The 15,181-nt window shown below is 69.2% G+C and overlaps 1 protein-coding gene across 1 annotated transcript in view; it reads left to right on the plus strand.

Annotated features, from left to right (window-relative positions):
• The window catches only part of AHDC1 (AT-hook DNA binding motif containing 1), a 52,584-nt gene extending 38,587 nt beyond the window's left edge, over positions 1-13,997 (plus strand). The window contains exons 2-4 of the mRNA XM_075722073.1: positions 7,296-7,464; positions 8,534-8,574; positions 8,965-13,997. Of these exons, the coding sequence (XP_075578188.1) occupies positions 7,296-7,464; positions 8,534-8,574; positions 8,965-13,997 (5,243 nt within the window). The remainder of the gene's footprint in view (positions 1-7,295; positions 7,465-8,533; positions 8,575-8,964) is intronic.
• Positions 13,998-15,181: the final 1,184 nt, after the last annotated feature.

A 15,181-nucleotide genomic window follows, 5' to 3' on the forward strand; every position in this document is an offset into this window, starting at 1 on the left:
GTCAGCATCCCCGCATCCCGGCGGGCGCCCCTTTGCTGCCCTGGGCAGCCCCCCAGCCCCAGCGCCGGGGGAGCATGGCTGTGCCGAGCGAGCCTTCGGCACGGGCACGCGTCCATCTGGCGCCTTCCAAATGTTACTGGCCTCGCAGGATCCCGGCCCTGCTTGGCGTTAACCCGCAGCGCACCGCGGCCTCGCAGCCGGCTGGCGACGGGGGAGAGCCCAGCATCGCCTCCGTGCCCACCATGGGGGTCCCCCAGCAGGGTTTTGGGGGGCGGGGGGCTGCGGAGCCACAGGCCGCGGGCGGGGGGTGGCATGGGGCAGGGGACGGAGCTCCCCTCCGCGCCGGCGCGGCCGCGGGTGTTACATGACCCGGCGTGGCCGGCACTGGGCAGGGACACACCGGGGCTGTGACTCATGCTGTGGCTATAACAGGGAGCCCAGAGAGGGGGGCCGCGGCCATCTGCGCAGCCTCGGGCCTGCCAGCTCATTGCGGGGGGGCCCGGGGCACGCTCACCGCGCTGGGGCAAAGCACCCCGTGGCTCCGCCGGGAACAGCCAGCGCACGGAGACGGGCGTGCAAAAGTAACCGGCACCCCCAGGAGCCCGTGGCACCCTGAGCTGGCAGCCCGAGGGATGGGTGCTGGGGTGCCATGTGTCCCCCCCTCCACCCCGGCAGGGAGAGGGCAGAGGAGGGGGCCAGGCCGGCTGCTCGCCTCCCGCGCCGGCTCGACGGGGCGGGGGAACAAAGCTGGCACCGAGGAAAGCAGCTAAATTTAGCCCGTTTCCCTGCTAGCTCTGAACTGCGGCTCTGGGCTCCAGCCGGCCGAGGTGCCACCGTCTCTGCAGTCCATCTGTCGAGCGGTTTCGCCGCCCCACCTCCCCCAGCCCCACCGCCGCCTCCTGCCCCCCCCCAGCCAGGGAGGGGGGCCAGGCCCCTCTGGGGCCAAGGGGGCCGGGGTGGGAGAGGGGGCTGCATCCGCGCTGGGCGATGCCGCTGGGGCTGGGGGCGTTTGGGCATGGAGGGGAGTGTGCCCCCCGCGTCCGTGTCCCCGGGCGGCTGCGCCCACCCAGGCCTGTGGCGTGGGGGGAGAGGGTCCTCGCACGGGGAGGTGGTTTCTTGCAGGGGGAGAGGATTGCAGGGGAAAATGGTCGTTGCAGGGTAGGTGGTCGTTGCAGGGGAGATGGCTTTTGCAGGAGGGATGGCTTTTGCAGGGGAGATGGTCGTTGCAGGGGAGATGATCCTTGCAGGGGAAAATGGTCGATGCAGGGGAGATGGCTTTCGCAGGGGAGACGGCTTTCACAGGGGAGATGATCATTGCAGGAGGGATGACTTGCAGGGGAGATGGCTTTCGCAGGGGAGATGGTTGTTGCAGCGGAGATGGTCATTGCAGGAGGGATGGCTCTTGCAGGGGAGGTGGTCGTGGCAGGGGAGATGGTTGTCGCAGGGGAAAATGGTCGTCGCAGGGGAGATGGCTTTCGCAGGGGAGATGGTTGTTGCAGGGGAGATGATCATTGCAGGAGGGATGGCTCTTGCAGGGGAGATGGTCGTGGCAGGGGAGATGATCCTTTCAGGGGAAAATGGTCGATGCAGGGGAGATGGCTTTCACAGGGGAGATGGTCGTTGCAGGAGGGATGGCTCTTGCAGGGGAGATGGTCATCGCAGGGGAGATGGCTTTCACAGGGGAGATGGTCATCACAGGGGAGATGATCATTGCAGGAGGGATGGCTCTTGCAGGGGAGATGGTTGTTGCAGGGGAGATGGTCATCGCAGGGGAGATGGTCGTCGCAGGGGAGATGGTCGTCACAGGGGAGATGGCTTTCGCAGGGGAGATGGTCGTTGCAGGGGAAATGGTCGTTGCAGGAGGGATGGCTCTTGCAGGGGAGGTGGTCATCACAGGGGAGATGGCTTTCACAGGGGAGATGGTCGTCACAGGGGAGATGGTCATTGCAGGAGGGATGGCTCTTGCAGGGGAGATGGTCGTTGCAGGGGAGATGGTTTCTTACAACAGCAGGAATAGGGGCCTGACCAGGCATCCCCATCCCTGCCCACCTCGAGGGCACCATGACGTGTTACGGGGCCGAGGGCTGAACCCGTCAAGGGTCCCACCAGCTCCAGGACCACCAGGCCTGGAGGATGCCACCAGCCCGGCTGGGGACAGTGCCGCAGGAGACCCCGGCAGCAGCAGCACGCCTGGGGCCAGGCCCAAGAGAAGGGGCTGTGTCCCCCGACTCAGCATCGTCCCCAGCAGCGTGGGTCAGGGCATTGGTGTCCCCGGGGTCCCCACTTCCAGGGCCAGCCGGGATTTTGGAGCTGTTTCGGCAACGAGTTTCCCACCCTGCCTCGCTGCAGCGCTGGGTGGTTGGGGGGATGCCAAGACCTGCAGGCATCCCTTGCTTATAGCCCAGCGGTCCCAGAGCCCCCTCCCCAGTGCCGGGGTGGGTGCCTGAGCCTGCCCCAGGGACGTGGCACCCCGGGGTGTCGTGGGAAGGTGGCTGCCAGCCCCAGCTCCCCCCTCGGGGTCACAGCTCCCAGGTGCATTTGCCCCACACGCCAGCCAAGCCCTTCCCAGCAGCGCCATCTCCTCCCGCAGCAGCACTGCATCCCGGCACCATCTTGGGGGCACACATTCCCCCACCGGCTCCCTCCTTGGTGGGGGGACCCCAAAAAACCTCTGCTCTGGTGACCGACGGCCCCACGAAGGGAACCAGTGGCCGAGCAGCTCGGCTGGACCCGTTACCTAAGATGAAACCCAGGCGCCATCTGCTCCGTCTCCTAATTACCAGCGCGGCAGAGAGGGCAGGGCGGCGGGGGGACGTGGCGACGGACGGGTTTGAACCGCGGCGGGAGCGGGGTGACAACCAAAGGAGGAGTCAGGGCTGCCTGCAAGCACCCCGCACCCCTACCTGCAAGCACCCCGCACCCCCGCCTGCAAGCACCCCGCACCCCTGCCTGCAAGCACCCCGCACCCCCGCCTGCAAGCACCCCGCACCCCTACCTGCAAGCACCCCGCACCCCTGCCTGCAAGCACCCTGCACCCCCGCCTGCAAGCACCCTGCACCCCTACCTGCAAGCACCCCGCACCCCTGCCTGCAAGCACCCTGCACCCCCGCCTGCAAGCACCCTGCACCCCTACCTGCAAGCACCCCACACCCCTGCCTGCAAGCACCCTGTGCCCCAGCACCCATCTGTGCCCACCCCTCTGAACCCCCCGGCTCTCGCCCCGCTCCCAACCCGTGCGCCGGTAGCATCGTGGGGCGGTGATCCCCAAGGTGGGTGGGTGCCCCGGGAGGGTTTCCAGGTGGGATCCCAAAGCACCCCTGGTGCTGATGGGTGCCCCTGTTCCAGAGGCGGGCAGGGTGGTGGCAGGGGATGCCCGGCACGTGGGGTGCAAGCAGGGTGACGAGGTGCAGGGAGGAAGAGGAGGGAGCAGGACCCGCGTGCTTTGGGCTGGGGGCCGCAACGCCGAGGCAAGGGGGAGGCGGAGGTCGGGGTGGCGGGGGCAAAGGCGGGGGGTCCTCCTGCCTGCTGGACCCCCCGCACAGTGCCGGGAGGAGGTGGCCGGGGGCGGCGGGGGGGCTGGCTGGGGAACACGGAAACCCTGGGAAAGCGCCTGCCAGGAAGCTGTCACTGGAGGGGATTTTCCATTGGTGTCAGCAGGCGCAGGACGGGCTCCGGGGGGACTCTGGGGTTTGGGGGGGGGCTGGGTGCACGTCAGCGAGCGAGGCGGGTGCGGGAGTGTGAGAGGGACGGGGTGCAGAGGGGACAGCGGGGGGGTGTGCAAGGGAGCTGCACCTCCAGTGTGCCCCACGTGTGTGTGTGTGTGTGTGTGCAAGGGAGCTGCACCTCCCTGGTGCCCCACGTGTGTGTGTGTGCAAGGGAGCTGCACCTCCAGTGTGCCCCATGCGTGTGTGTGTGTGTGTGTGTGCGCGCGCAAGGGAGCTGCACCTCCAATGTGCCCCATGCACGTGTGTGTGCAAGAGAGCTGCACCTCCACTGTGCCCCACGCGCGTGTGTGTGTGTGTGTGCAAGGGAGCTGCACCTCCCCGGTGCCCCAGATGTGCAAGGGAGGGAAACCGCTGCCGTGCCCTGTCCATGTGCGAGTGGGTGTGTGAGTGTGCAAGGGAGAGGCACCGCCACGGTGTCCCCAGGCTCGTGCAAGGGCAGACGCAGGAGCGGGACACCCCCTGATGCCACATCACGTGTGTGTGTGCATGTGTGTGCAAGGGAGGGGGGCACCTCTGCAGTGCCACAGACCCCCCGATGCCACATAACGTGTGTGTGCAAGGGGGGGGCACCTCTGCAGTGCCACAGACCCCCGATGCCACATCACGTGTGTGTGCAAGGGGGGGGCACCTCTGCAGTGCCACAGACCCCCGATGCCACATCACGTGTGTGTGCAAGGGAGGGGGGCACCTCTGCAGTGCCACAGACCCCCCGATGTCACATCACGTGTGTGTGCAAGGGAGGGGGGCACCTCTGCAGTGCCACAGACCCCCCGATGTCACATTGCATGTGTGTGCAAGGGTGGGGGGCACCTCCGTGGTGCCACAGATGTGCACGTGCACACGCAAGGGACAGCTGGGACACGGGCGATGGGGGTGCCCAGAGACCCCCACCGCACCCATTGTGGGGGGGGGGGGGATATTTAGGGCCACCATGACCCCTTCTGGCACCCCACGAGCCTGGGAGGCGGCGGGGGGATGGCGAGGACCCCCCGTCCCCGGCGCTGCGGCCGCGGGCAGCTCGGCACGACGCCCCGGCGGGGTGGGAGGCGTCGGGGCCGGCGTGTCCCCATCTGTGTGGCGGCTGGGTCCCCGCCGCCTGCCTGTCTCCCGGTGGCATCTCCGGCCCCACCCTGACGTCTGGGTGGCCTCAGAGCCGGGCACCAAACCACGTCCGTGTCTTGCGGGGCCGTCCCTCGGCCGCAAGCTGCCGCCACGCCGGTGCCAAGCGAGCCCTTCCGTGCCCCCCCCACCCCCTGCCAGCGCTGGGGGTCGGGGCCGGGGGCCAGCAGCCTCAGGGGGACCCGGGGGGGGCCACGCAGGGGGGACAGCAGCCCCCTGTGCCCTCGCGGTGCCAGCTCTCCCACCCTCCAGCACCCCTGCCACCCAAGCGGGAGCCCCCCGGGAGCCTGCCCGGGTAAGTCGAGGGGGGGGCTCACGCCGCTCACCGCCAACCTCCGTCAAGCCTGTAAACCGTTAAACTAATTAAAGCTTTGCAGCAGCAGGATTAAGCCAGGGCAGGGGAGGTGGCGAGCCCAGGTAGTCGATTAGTTCACCAGGCGAGGATATTGGATTTCTGCGAGGCGAGTCAGCAGTCTTCGGGGGCTGTTATCTTTGCAGGGCTGCGGGGTCAGGAGGTGGGAAGCGGAGGTGACTGCAATCTCGCCCGCTTCCCCCCACCCTCCTCGCCGCTCCCCCCCCCGGCCCCGCCGCAGCACCCGGCCTCGCCGCCTCTCCCCCGCCCGCGGCGCCCATCTATCTCTCCCTCTTGCTTCGTTCCCTCCATCCCTCCTCGCTTGTGTGGTCTCGGCTGGTGTTTTGTAACCGGCGAGGAGAAAAAAAAAAAAATTTAAAAAAAAATTAAAAAAAAAGGGGAAAGAAAAAAAAAAAAAAAAAAAAGAAGGAAAAAAGGCCCTACCCCTGGCGAGCAAGCCAGGAATGGCGAAGTCCGGAGAGCCTAATGCGAAACATGTGGCGGCTGCCTGGGGCTGAGCAGGGAGGTGAAAGTGAGCGCGGCGGCGCGGCGAGCATCCCGGCGCGCCCGGCTCCCCCCGCGCAGCCCCCTCCCCACGGCCCGGGGCCGGGCTCCCGTCCTGCGCCCCGTGGGCCCGGGTGGGCGGTGGTGCGGGGATGGCGGGTGCTGCTCGTCGCCGTGGCGTGGCCGGGTGGGTGCAGAGGGGGGGGTGCAGGTGGTCGCTGCCGTGGGGGGCAGGCGGATGGCGGCGGTTCGGCCGGGGTGAGGGAGGAGCGCTGGCATGGCGCGGGGAGCGTCCCCCGCTTTGTCACCGGACGCGTGGCCCCGCCGGGGGTGGTGGCGGGTGCGAGGGCAGGAGCCCGACGCCGGCCAGCGTGGGGTGAGAGCCGGCTGGACGGGCAGGGGGGATGCACCCGGCGCCTCTGGCACCCGTGGGTGCATGCCGGTGGGCGCCGTGCACCCGGTCGAGGAGCCCGCGGGCATCCCACGGGCTTTGCCGATACATCCCCAGCTCTGTGCGCCGCAGGCAGGCGGGGGGACGCCGGCACAGAGGTTGGGGGGGCCGGCCGCGCCCCACGGCCTGCGACGCCTCGGTCCTCCCCATCGAGCCGTGCGCAGCGTGTGCGGCAGGGACCGACTCCCAGCGGCTGTTCTGGAAAACCTCCCGCTTGCTTCCTTCCTGCCTGCCTCCCCTTCAACAGCTCTCCGGGCACATTAGCAGCTTCATCAGAGACTAGACCGGTCTTTCTAGCACATATTTTCCTGCTCCACATTGCCCTTGGTGTAACTCTACACCGTGCAGGCAACGCGGCGGCGTTTGCCGGAGAGGTGCCCGCATCTTCTCCGTGCCAGCGCTGCGCCCAAAGGCTGGCTGGGAGACGGGGAAAGGCGGAGGGGGGGGGGGGATGCGGATGGACTGACAGGTTTGAATTCTTTTTCCCTGCCTTGTTGATAAGTTGTCACGCTAATCCAGACACCGGGGAAGAGCCTGGATCACGCCGAGCGGCTGCGTGTGTGTGTCTGCTGGGGGGGGGGAGCCAACAGGCCAGGATTCACACGCGGCTCCGGGGGGGAAAAGAGGCGGACACGCAGGCACGGGGGGGGGACCGCGATGGGTTGGGGGGCTCCGCCGTGCACCCCTGTGCCAGACGGGCAAGCTGCCTCGGGTGCCTGGACCCCGAGCACGCCAGCGTCACGTGGGGGAGCAGGGGCCCGCGCACGCGTGTGTGCCGCGCGTCTGCGTGGCCGCGCACACGCGTGTGCGCACACCCCTGCAGCCTGGCGGGGAGATGCCCTGCCTCGGGGGGGGCAGCCCCCGGCTTAAGGCCACGGTGAGGAGGAAAGGGGTGTCCTCCCCCAAAATGCCACCCTGTGCCCGGGTATCCCTTGATGGGCCCCATCCTGCGGGGCGGAGGGGACAGCATGGGTCCCTGGGCGTCCCCGTGGCTTTGAGGGGGAGGCGTGAACGGGGTGCGGGGGGGGTGGCACATGGTTGTGCCCAGCCCTGCGGGCACCCGTGCCAGCCCGGGGCAGGGGGTGCTCCCCGGGGAGGGGGCTGCCGGGCTGATACGCGGGGGTCTCTGTGCTTGCTCGAGCAGATGGGAGCTCGGTCGCCTGCCAGCCCGTCGCACTGGAGAACGGTGCCAGCCCGCCAGCCGAGTGGTTCCCGCGCACCCAAGGCTCCGGCCCCCGCCAGCCCGGCAGCGAGGGCGACGGCGACGGCAGGAGCTTCAGAGTGAACCTGCACTGCAAGCACCCGCGGCCCAGGTACCCCGGGGGGGCCCTCGCCCCGGGACCGGGGAGCGGGGGCTGCACCGGGGGCGGGGGGGGGAAGCAAATCTCGCTGCCTCTGCTCTGCCCGGCCCTGCCTTGGCGGGAGTGGGGGGGCTGCGAAGCGTCCCTGGAGATGGGGGGGGGGTGGGGGGGGGGGGGGGGCTCCGCAGCTTTGCAAAGCCCTTGGCTTGGGGGGCAGTGGGGGGCAAAGAGGGGTGCTTGCAGCCACCCCCTGTGCAGGGTGGGCTGTGCAATGGGTGCGTGGGCTCTGTGCCAGGTGCCGGGCACCCCTAACCCACCCGTGGGTGCCTGTGCGACACACCCCCCCTCCCCCAGACCTCGCTTACCGCCCCCATTGCCAGCGAGGGGAAACTGAGGCAGGCGCGACGCAGGGGGTCCCTGGGTGCTGCTGGCACCGGGCAGGTCCCACGGGTGGGGGGGGCAGCAGCTGTGCGTGGGGTGTCCACGGGTGGGTGGGAAGGAGGTTTGGGCGGGGGGGGGGGGGAGGGGAGGGAAGGGCGGGGAGGCGGAGGGGGGGGGGGGGAGCGGAACACGCTGAGGCACCTCAGCGAGCAAAGAACTTCCCCCCCCGCCCGCGCCCTGCGGTCTGTCTGTCTGTCCGTCCGTCCGTCGGCCGGGCCGGGGCGCTGGGCGGGAGCGCGGCTCGCCGGGGACACCTAGCGGCACGCGACCGCAGGGCCCCGCCGCCCCCCGGGCCCCCCCAGCGCCCCGGCCCCCGGGAGGGGGTTTTGGGTGGGTGGGGGTGGGTGGGGTAAACCTGTCCCCTCTGTCCCCCAGATCGGAGGCAGCCTTTCCCCACACCCCCCCCCCCTACACCTCCCTCACCCCCTTTCCCCGTCCCCGCCCCGCTCGCAGCCCCGACGCCAGGGTGATGGGCGCTCTCGGCTGGGGGAGCTCGGGAGGATCGGCCCCTGGTATGTCCCTTGTAGGGACTGGCGCTGCGAAGAAGCCGTGGGTGCGGTGGGCACCCAATTGTTCTCCCCCCCCCCCTCGCCCCCCCCCGCAGCTCGGGGCTAACCCTCCGCCCCCCCTTCCTTTGCAGAGAGCTCAAGTGCAACAGCAGGAGCAGCAGCAAAGCCGAGGGTGAGTCCCAGCCCCACGACGCCCCCGGACCCCCCAGTGCAGCCCCACGGGGACCAGGGCAGCCCAGACCCCCACGGGCACCAGCCGCCCCGCTTCCCCTCGGAGCTGGCTCTGCGAGCCGGGGGCTGGCACGGGTGGTCGTGGCGTGGGGAGGGCGTCCAGCCCCCCCTGAGCAGGGGAGGGGGCCGGACCCCATTTCCCCACCGCTGCGGTGGGCAAGGGAGGAGGCTGGGGGTGGCGGGGGCAGGTTGCCCGGTGCCAGCCAGGTCCTCGCTGGTGGCGGGGCAGGGGTGAGCCGGGTGGGCGAATGCAGGCAGCAGGGATGCAGCAAGCACCGCCGGCTGCTCAGCACCCTCGGAACCTCACTGTCCCCCTCTCTGCCCCACGCAGGTCCCGGTCTCACCTTCCCCGACCCCCATGTCAGCAACTGCTCGGCCAAGCGGCACGCGGGGGAGGAGGAGGTCAGGATGCGCGTGAAGCCCCCGGGCCCAGTGGTAACGACCAGCGTTGTGCGTGGCTCGCCCGACTACGTCCGAGACCCCAAGTTCTACCCGCCGGGGCACCCGGCGCAGCGGCCCCCGGCCTGCCCGGCGGAAAAGGCCTTATCCTGCAGTGTGCTGAGCTTCCCTGAGGGCTCGTGCCCCGCGCTCGGCCGGGAGCACCAGGCAGGCTCGCTGCTGCACGGCGACCCAGCCGACCGGTGCCAGAGCGTGCACGGGGGCACCAAGGCGGCGGAGGACTTGCTGGGCTGTGCCGGCGAGCCCCGGATCCTGGGGGGCAGCGCAGAGGAGGCAGCCGCCCACGATCGGGCGCCTAAAACCTTCCCCAACGCGACGCTGGCCTCGGGCCGCTGCAACGTCGACAGCATCCTCGCCTTGCTCCGCAGCAAGTGCGGCAACGGACACATCAACCTCCACCCCGTGGTGCAGCTCATCGACATCATGAAGGACCTCAACCGCCTCTCTGAGGACCTCAAGAGCAGCGGGGTGCACCTGGACTGCGGCAGCCTCCGCGGCGGCGGCGGCGGTGGCCACGAGGACAGCCGCCTCCTGCCCGCCGACCGCGACCTCCAGTACAGCTTCTTCTCCTCGCCCTCCCTGGCCAACAGCATCCGCAGCCCCGAGGAACGGGGGGTGCTCTGCAAAACCGAGCCGCCGCGGCATCCCCGGCCCCCGGCCCGCGACGGAGAAGCCGACAGCGGCGGGGGGAGCGCACCGCAGCCCCCTGGCCACGGCGTGGGCGTTGGGGGGGCCTCCAAAGCGCCGGCGGAGGAAGCCAGTTGCTCGCAGCCTGACGCCGGCGATTACTCGGACCTGGCCGAGGCGGACATCCTGAACGAACTGGCCTCCCTGGCGTGCCCGGGGACGCAGCTGCTGGAGTCGCAGGCGATGGAGCCGCAGCCCCAGTTGCTGCCAGCCCAAGAGCTGGACTCCCAGTCCCGGCTGCTGGATTCCCAGTCCCTCGAGTCGCAGCCCCAGCTGCTCGATTCGCAGAGCCTGGAGCCGCTGCCAGAGTCGCTGGAGCTGCAAAACCTGGAGCCGTTGGGCTTGCAGTCGCTGGAGCCGCTCTCTGAGTCGCTGGAGCTGCAGTCGCTGGAGCCGCTCTCCGAATCGCTGGAGCTGCAGTCGCTGGAGCCGCTGGCGGAGCCGCTGGGGCTGCAGACGCTGGAGCCGCTGCCCGGGGCCCTGGAGCCACCGCTGCTGGACGCACGGGGCCCGCTGCTGCCCACCGAGCCCTCGCTGCTGGAGACGCAGCCGCTGGGGCCCGTGTCGGAGCTGCTGGAGGCGCAGCCGGGCGCCGGGGACCCGCTGCGGCCCCACGGGCTGCAGCCCCGGCTGGCGGGGTGTCCCCTGGGCAGCGTGGTGAAGCGGGGCCCCTGCGGGGGCCGGGGGGCCGGGCGGTGCGGCGAGGACCACCGCAAGTACGCCCTGCGCCGGACAGACAAGCCAAAGATGTTGTGCCGCCGGAGGAGGGCAGGGCGAGGCCGCCGGGCGGACATCACCCCTGAGAGCCGCGTCCTGTCCCCCCTCGCCCTGCCCGCCGAGGTGCCCCCGGGGCCCGAGGAGCCCAGCGCCCCGCTGCTGGCCCCCCTGCCGCCGCCCCCCACCACCCTGGACCCCGACGAGGTGCCCAAGGCCCCCGCGCCGGGGAAGAAGAGCAAGTGCCGGGGGGTGAGGAAGATGGTGGTGAAGATGGCCAAGATCCCCGTGTCCCTGGGGAGGAGGAACAAGACCACCTACAAGGTGTCATCGCTCAGCAGCAACCTGAACCTGGAGGGCAAGGAGCTGGCGGCCAGCAGCTCCATGGAGCCCACGCCGCTGCTCAAGATGAAGAACAACGGGCGCAACGTGGTGGTGGTCTTCCCCCCCGGCGAGATGCCCATCATTCTGAAGCGTAAGCGGGGCAGGCCTCCCAAGAACCTGCTGCTGGGCCAAGCCAAGCCCAAGGAGCCCGTCCCAGAGGTGAAGAAGAGGAGGAGGAGGAAGCAGAAGCTGGCCTCGCCCCAGCCCTCCTACATCGCCGACACCAACGACAGCAAGGCCGACTACTCGGACGTGCTGGCCAAGCTGGCCTTCCTCAACCGGCAGAGCCAGTGCTCGGGGCGCTGCTCGCCGCCCCGCTGCTGGACCCCCAGCGAGCCCGAGTCCATCCACCAAGCCCCCGACACCCAGAGCATCTCCCACTTCTTGCACCGTGTCCAGGGCTTCCGCCGGCGCGGCGGCAAGGCGGGGGGCTTCGGCGGGCGCGGGGGGGGCCACGCTGCCCGCGCTGCCCGCTGCTCCTTCAGCGATTTCTTCGAGGGCATCGGGAAGAAGAAGAAAGCCCCCGCCGCCCTCCACGCCGACACCGTGCACCCGCGCAAGCGGGGCCGGCTGGAGCCCGACCCCGTGGGCAAACCCAAGCGAAAGCGACGGGCCCGCAAGAACGGCGCGCTCTTCCCCGAGCCCAACCCCGGGCAGAGCTTCGGCGACGGCCCCACCGAGTGGGCCGGGGGGGAGAAGGGCAGCCCCTGGGCCCCCCACCACGGCCACCCCGGTGGCCAGGCTGGCCGCAATGGCGGCTACCAAGGGGCCGAGGCGAGGCCCTTCCACGCTGCTGGGCTGGAGTCGGGCTCCTCCGGCCGGGCCGGCTTCTACGCCGGGAGCGCGCCATCCTCGCAGACGGAGGCCGGCCCGGAGAGACACAGCCTCTTCACCGGCTACTTCCGCTCCTTGCTGGACTCGGACGACTCCTCCGACCTGCTGGACTTCGCCCTCTCGGCCTCCCGCTCCGAGTCCCGCAAGACGGCGGCCACCTACACCGCCCCACCGGCCGCCCTGCCAGGCCAGCGCGGCCTGGCCGCCTACCCGTCCCGGGGCGGCAAGGTGGCCGCGGCAACCCCCAGCGCCGAGGCCGCCTTCCACGCGGCGATGCAGGGCCGGCCGGCCTTCCCGCCCGGCCGCGCCGCCGCCGCCGGCTATGGGGTGGCCCAAGGGTCGTCGGAGTGCCGGGGTGCCGAGGCCTTCCCCAAGTTGGCGCCGCCCTCGGCCGTCTCCCGGTCACCCACGGCTCACCCGGCGGCCAGCGGCACCCCCGGCTACTCCCCGTACGGCAGCTACGGCGCCGGGCAGAGCGTGGCACCCGCCAGCGTCTTCCCGCCGGGGAAGCAGTACCCATCGGCCCAGGACTGCCCCAACAGCAAGGACTGCAGCTTCGCCTACGGCAGCGGCAGCAGCCTCCCGTCCTCGCCCAGCAGCGCCCACAGCGCCGGTTACGCGCCGCAGACGGCCGGTCCCAGCCTGCCGCTGGGCAAAGCCGCCTTCTTCAACAGCGCCGAGCAAGGGGGGCAGTTCTCCAGCGCGGCGCACACCCCGTTGCGTTGCGACAGCCGGGCCAGCACCGTCTCGCCGGGCGGCTACATGGTGCCCAAGGGTTCGGCCTCCTTCCAGCCCTCGCCCGAAAATTGCCGGCAGTTCCCCAGCACCGCGCCGTGGGCTTTCCGGCAAGGCTACGGTGGGTTGGACTGGAGCTCGGAGGCCTTCAGCCAGCTCTACAACCCGGGCTTCGAGTGCCACCTCAACGAGCCCAACGTCATCCTGGACATCTCCAACTACACCCCGCAGAAAGCCAAGCAGCAGACGGTCTCGGAGACCTTCTCCGAGTCTTCCTCCGACAGCACCCAGTTCAACCAGCCGGCCGGCTACCGGCGTGCCAACAGCGAGGCCTCCTCCAGCGAGGGCCAGTCCAGCCTCTCCAGCCTGGAGAAGCTGATGATGGACTGGAACGAGGCGTCCTCTGCCCCGGGCTACAACTGGAACCAGAGCGTCCTCTTCCAGAGCAATTCCAAGCCTGGTCGGGGCCGACGGAAGAAGGTGGACATGTTCGACACCTCCCACCTGAACTTCTCCTCCTCTTCCTCCTCCTCCTCCGTGTACCCCTCCAAGAGGAGCACGGGACCCCGGCAGCCCCGGGGATCCCGGGGGGCTTGTGCCTCCAAGAAGGAGAGGGGGACGGGCAAGGCCAAGTTTCCCACCAAGTCGCAGGCGGTCAACCCCCTCTTCCAGGAGAACACGGACCTGGGCTTGGACTACTACAGCGGGGACAGCAGCATGTCCCCCCTGCCCTCCCAATCCCGGGGCTTCGGGGTGGGCGAGCGGGACCCCTGCGACTACGCCGGCCCCTACTCCATGAACCCCTCCACCCCCTCGGACGGGACCTTCGTCCAGGGTTTTCAGAGTGACTCCCCCGGTTTGGGGCAGCCGGATTTGGAGAGCAAGCACTTCCCTGCCCTCCCGCACCAGCTGGCGGCCCCCGGCCAGCAGACTGTCTTCGAGGCCGGCTTGCAGAAAGCCTTCTCGCCCAACTGCTCCCCGACCTTGGCCTTCAAGGAGGACCTACGGGCGGGCGACATCCGCAAGCTGCCCGCCTGCGACTCGCTCAAACACAGCATGCAGGGGGGGGCCCTGCCGCACGCCCCCCACCTGGCTTGCCGCGATCTCCCCATGCCTCAACCGCACTACGACTCCCCCAGTTGCAAAAACCCCCCGTACTGGTATTCCCCCAACGCCAGCACCCGTAGCCCCTCGTACGACGGCAAAGCGGGGGCTGGCATGCTGGTGGACTTCATGGGCAGGACGGACCCCTCGTGTCTCAACCCCCACTTGAGCAGCCCGAGCGGCACCCACCCCTCCAAGGGCGAGAAGGAGCCCTTGGAGATGTCCCGGGCTCACCACCGAGGACCCTACGCTTGTCCCTTGATCAATGACTTGAACATCTCCCCCGTACCGAGAGACTCAATGCTGCAGCTGCAGGACAACTACAGGTACCCCAGTTTTGCACCCCAAGGGCACCCCGTCATGGCCCCCACCCAGAAGAGCGGGTTTTTGGGACCCATGGTAGAGCAACAACACCCCGAGGACACTTTTACGGTCACCTCATTGTAGTGTCTGCTGACGTGCCAACCGGACAACGAGGTTTTGTTACAGGGTAGGTGGGGGAGCCCCTCGGGGCGAGGGTTGGGGGGCAGCGGGGGGGACGGGGCACCCCCAGGCCCTTCTCATCGTGTCCCTCCCCCCCCTTTCCATGTTGTGTTTCTCTTTCAGAGGTAATTTAGCCAGCACTTTTTTCTGGAACACTTTTCAAGTTCTGTATTTAACTGGGATTGGAACCGTTTGTTTGTTTTCTAAAAAAAAAAAAAAAAACAAAAAAAGGAAAAAAAAAGGAAAAAAAGAAAGGAAAAAAAGAAAAAAAGAATTAAAAAATGAAAGGAAAAAAAATAATAACGGACGAAGAGAGAAAAACCCCGTCTTTTCCCCCCCTCCGCACTCAAACCTGCTCCGCCTGCCAACCGCCTGGCTCTGCTTTCCGGGACTGCCGCTCCCACCTCCCGCCCCGCAGCAGGACAATCGGACGGACGGACAGACAGATGGACGGACGGACGGACGGCGCAGCCCCCGCCGAGCCCAGGGCAGGGGTGCAGGCAGGCTGGGCAGGAGGAGGCCGCAGGGCCTGGGGGGCAGCGGCTGGGTGCCCCTTGCCCGCAGCCCGGCCGGGGGGCGAGGGCACCCCCTTGGCTGCCCCGGGGGGGGCTGCTTGGGGATTGGTTTTTTTTTTTTTTTTGTTCTTTTCCCTCCCCGTCCGCTCGCTTGCCGGGGGTGTTTTTCTTGCCGGATGGATGCCGATGGGTAGAGCTTCGCCAGCGGGGCTCGGAGATGCCACCGTCGCCCGGTAAGTGCCACCCAAGTCCCCTCGCTGCCCGATGCCCCTCGCCTGGGTGGGTGGTGCGGGGCTGGGGGCCGGGAGCCCAGGGAGCAGCGGGGGTGCGCTGGGTGCTCCGCGCTTTCCGCTGGGGTTTCTAACCCAAATGCACCCAGCGAGGTTCACCCACTGGGTGCCCCCAGCCCCTTTTGGGCTGTGAGCGCTTGCCCCGGGTGTTGCCCCACGGCCAAGCGTCAAACTGGGCACCCCGTCTGCCCCAGTGTCTGTGGGTGGCTGGCGCCCAGGGTGCCGGACCCCAGGGTGGTGGGGTGCTGGACCCCAGGGTGGTGGGGTGCTGGGTGCGGACCCCAGGTGTGCCAGAGCTAGGGGGGTGTAGGGTGCCCCAGAGCCCTGGGTATGTGGGTGCCAG

Source organism: Pelecanus crispus, chromosome 16, assembly GCF_030463565.1.
Source record: "Pelecanus crispus isolate bPelCri1 chromosome 16, bPelCri1.pri, whole genome shotgun sequence".
Lineage (NCBI taxonomy): Eukaryota > Metazoa > Chordata > Aves > Pelecaniformes > Pelecanidae > Pelecanus > Pelecanus crispus.